The 2,152-nt window shown below is 52.1% G+C and overlaps 1 protein-coding gene across 1 annotated transcript in view; it reads right to left on the bottom strand.

Moving 5' to 3' along the window:
* Nucleotides 1-1,733, bottom strand: part of GMNC (geminin coiled-coil domain containing) — a 5,653-nt gene extending 3,920 nt beyond the window's left edge. The window contains exon 1 of the mRNA XM_014312263.1: nt 1,718-1,733. Coding sequence (XP_014167738.1) covers nt 1,718-1,733 — 16 coding nt within the window. The remainder of the gene's footprint in view (nt 1-1,717) is intronic.
* Between the last annotated feature and the right edge of the window lie 419 nt (nt 1,734-2,152).

Genomic DNA, 2,152 nt, shown 5'->3' with positions numbered 1-2,152 from the left:
CTCCCCGTTTCCCGGTGGCACCGCTCCGTGCGCCGAGCGCGGGCAGTGCCGCCCCGCCAGCCCCCGCAGCACTGGGGCTCCGAGCACGGCTGTGCCGGGGAGGCGGCTGGGTTTCCTGCAGACCCTGGGGAAATGCTGCGGTGCTGAGTGGGTTTAGGGTGAAGGGGGGTCCAATGCTGTGCTTGGCCAGACCGTTCCTGCCACCATGGGTGTTCGACTCGGCTCTAAAGCAGCAGCACAGAGCCAGCAGAGTCACCTCCTGGCTGCTCGCACTCTCTTCTGCCCCTGCAGTTCTGCAGGAGTCCCAGCCCGCAAAGCCTGGGGTTGTCTCTGGATTCACCCTTTCTCCCTCCTCCAAATAAGCCTCATCTGCAGCAACTCTAAATCTCTGCAAGGAAGGCAACGGCAGAACTTAGAGTCTCAGTCAGGGAGTCTGCCCACCCATGGGAAGGCACAGCAGCAGAGACTGCACTGGCAGGTAGAGAAGAGCCCTCTTTCTTTCTCATCTTAAGAGGGCACAAAATCTATTGCACTCCCCCAAGGGAGAGACCAGCTTCTCTGCCTCGAGGTCGAGAGAAATGCAAAGAGCACTTACCATATTAGTGCCAGAATGAAATGCAGGTCTTGGGAGCACGTTTCTGTTAAAGCCCCAGAGAGGTTTAAATGGCTCTGAAGGAGGGGGAGAGGAGGGAGACCGGGGAGGCGAGTTTAATCTAAAGGAGCTCCCAGTGACGCCTCAGAGCTCTCCTGAAACCCAGCAATCTGATTTGGTGTAAAGCTGTCAAACTTGTGACGTGAATAAACAGCAAACTTGCTGAAATCAAAGTCATTCTGGTCCCACAAATCAACACAAGGAAGGAGGGAAAAGAAAAGGAGGGAGAAGGAAAAAAAGCTTCCACACACTTCAGGGCAGCAGTGAACTGGTGTGTCTGAGTTTCACTCCAGGAAATGAACAGGCATCCAGGGAAGCATCCCACATGTTCAGAATAAGGCTGCTGGTGTTGCTGGTTAGTTTTTTGTTTTGTTTTGTTTTCTTTTGAAGACTTGTTTGCAGTTGTAAAATCCAGCAGGAAGAAACAAGTCTGTCCAACCTGCCTGGCTGACAGAGTGGGTTTTGCCCAGCTTCTCAGAGGTGTGTAGAAGCAAGTAGGATTCAGAACACTTCTGTGGACAGTTCTGGGAAGGAAAGTGCAGGTTTCAGAACAAGAGAGTCTGCACGGACAAGCTCCTGCAAATGTCTCACTGTATCGAGAATGTTTTCTATCAAGCCCCAGACTTCCAGAAGATCTTAGGATAGAAATGTGGCAGTGGTAAAAGATTTATTATCATAAAGGATTTCATACCATAATGTTGCAAAAGCTATGGACAGGTGTGTCAAGGAAAGGCAGAGATTGTCTCCATATAGTCACTTCTGATTAGTATCAGATTTACATAGCAATCAAAATCCATGGATAAATTTGAGATTTAAACGAAAAATCTTCACTGAGGGTCTGCCTTTGAATAGCATAAGGGATGGTGGGAATAAACCAGTTGTTCTGCCAGGATCCTGCCCCTGCCATGGCGAGGGCTGTTCCAGGTGCTGTCCCAACCTGTCTGCAGCCAGCCAGGATGAGGCTGGGCCGAGGGCAGGCCGTGCTGGCATATGGGATGGTCTTTCATTTCTCCCCTGCAGGATGCTCAGTGCTGTTCCCCCATCAGCAAGCCTCAGGGACCATACCTGAGGGACAAACCATGAGGACCATTTGCCTTCCATTCTTTTATTACTGGCTATTTTCCTAGGTTGGTGCCCAAGGTAAACTGGCAGTTATACCAAATTAAACCCCTGCCATCTCCTGCCTTACGGTTTTTTTCCAACAGAAGCGTTTTAAAAAGGCCTCACACTCTCTTACTCAGCCTACAGTGTTTGGGGTCACACTTTGGGTTTCTTAACGCGCAGCACAGCCCATTTGATAACTGCTGTGATAACCCACTCCCTCCAATGCCAACCGCTCCTGCACAGCTGGGTCCTCTGTTGGCTACTGAGGAACTGCAGTTGTGTGACACACGCCCAACACCCAGCTCAGCTCCCCGGCCGGCTCTGGCCCCTCTGCCCACCGCTGAGGTGCCGCAGGGCGCTGTGGCACCGCCGGCTCCTTCGCACCGGGCACACCCC

Source organism: Geospiza fortis, unplaced genomic scaffold (genome assembly GCF_000277835.1).
Source record: "Geospiza fortis unplaced genomic scaffold, GeoFor_1.0 scaffold172, whole genome shotgun sequence".
NCBI classification, from domain to species: domain Eukaryota; kingdom Metazoa; phylum Chordata; class Aves; order Passeriformes; family Thraupidae; genus Geospiza; species Geospiza fortis.
Note: the sequence above shows the minus strand (reverse complement) of the source record. Positions and strands in the feature narration are given on the sequence as shown.